Source organism: Chiloscyllium plagiosum, chromosome 15, assembly GCF_004010195.1.
Source record: "Chiloscyllium plagiosum isolate BGI_BamShark_2017 chromosome 15, ASM401019v2, whole genome shotgun sequence".
Taxonomy (NCBI): Eukaryota; Metazoa; Chordata; class Chondrichthyes; order Orectolobiformes; family Hemiscylliidae; genus Chiloscyllium; species Chiloscyllium plagiosum.
In genome coordinates this window covers 28,355,979-28,357,533 of record NC_057724.1, presented here as the reverse complement: position 1 = coordinate 28,357,533, position 1,555 = coordinate 28,355,979, and the positions used below count along the sequence as shown (strand labels likewise).

At 35.7% G+C, this 1,555-nt stretch overlaps 1 protein-coding gene across 10 annotated transcripts in view; it reads left to right on the top strand.

The window, feature by feature from the left end:
* The window catches only part of phka1a (phosphorylase kinase, alpha 1a (muscle)), a 111,713-nt gene that overhangs the window by 105,382 nt on the left and 4,776 nt on the right, over positions 1–1,555 (top strand). For 6 of the 10 annotated variants that reach the window (XM_043704548.1, XM_043704554.1, XM_043704556.1 and 3 more), the window contains 2 exons: positions 1,089–1,265; positions 1,375–1,428. In XM_043704548.1, the coding sequence (XP_043560483.1) occupies positions 1,089–1,265; positions 1,375–1,428 (231 nt within the window). The remainder of the gene's footprint in view (positions 1–1,088; positions 1,266–1,374; positions 1,429–1,555) is intronic. The other 4 variants (XM_043704553.1, XM_043704550.1, XM_043704552.1 and 1 more) reach the window with 2 other exon arrangements.

The following is a 1,555-nucleotide window of genomic DNA, read 5'->3' as shown; positions in this document are numbered from 1 at the left end:
CACTCTCTCTCACTCACACAATCACTCTCTCTCTCACACACACACTCTCTCTCTCACACACTCTCACACTCTCTCTCTCTCTCTCTCTCTCTCACTCTCTCTCTCTCTCTTTCTCCCCCTCACATGCACATGCAAACATGCGCGCACACAAAGACATACAAGTCTATAGGGTGAATTTGCATTTGCAGAATTCTATTGGCATATACATTCTACTTTTCATTCAATCCATAAAACATTTTATAAATTCCTACTTTGGAAATAGGACCAGTCTGACTCAAGATTGGGATACAGACAGACTCTAACCGTACATAATACATTGTCTGAGCTGAGATGTCACCTTTTTTTATTTATAAAGCCTTAACCTATCTCAAGAATGTGATTAAAAGAAGTTCTGGGATTTACATATTAATGAACTGAAACCTTCAACTCATTCCAAAAGATGTCTGACTTAACAGTGATCTAGGTTTGTTCAATATATCGTTTTAATTGCATCGCACTGTGATCTTTTGCTATGAATTCTGTGTCTTATGATCTTGCCCCACTAGTTGAAGGCACAGTGCTCTGAAAGATAGTACTTCCAGGTTGGACTACAACCTGGTGTTGTGTGCTTTTTAACTCTTAAGAAGTTGAACAATGCAGGCTAAGTATCATTGACAAATAATGAAGACTCGGTTTCAAGGTACTTTGCACCAGTCACATGCATTGCTCCACAGACTGTTTTGATATGCTACTATTCATAGGAATTGACAGATAAATACCATGAATTTTATCATGGTGTAAGATGGGAAACATTTTGGTAACCATTTTATTTTTATAAATGCATAAAGTATTTGTATGATGTAGCAGATTAAAGTATTTAATTTGCAATGCATAATTAAACTTGCTATTTCTATGAATAAATTTAATTATCACAACTTGATGATTACATCATAATTTAGTTACATTTGCCTTTGGCTACTGATTATTGTGAGCAATCTCGTGTTTGTGTGATGATGAAAGCTAAAACATTGAGCAGCCGAAACTGCTTTACTTTATCTTAAAATATACTGGAACATTCTTTGTAAGCACATAACAAAATGTTCCATAAGTTACAGCAGATAAGAAAGCTCTCCAATGTGGCTGAGACTTTCACCAGTATTCAGTTGGAGGATAGTGATTTCGTTGATGCACGCTTTGGACAATGGCTGCGGCGAAGGCGCATTGATGGCGCACTCAACAGAGTCCCAGTTGGTTTTTATCAGCGAGTCTGGAAAATCTTACAGAAGGTCAGTGTATTTATCAGTGCTTCAGTAGAATTGTTTTTTTAGAAAAAATTATTTTCTAAATTCATTTTTGAAAAGAGAAAATCTGTCATAATGGATTTGGTTTATGCAGTGTCGAGGATTGGCTTTTAAAGGTAATGTTCTCCAATCAACTACAACGGAAGAGGTAAACCACATCTGTTTTATATTAGCCTTCAATGGTATAGTTTGTCTCAATGATCTATATTATCCTATATTATCCAAACATGCCAATTTAGTCTGAAAACAAAAATGCAAAAGAATTAACTGTATGC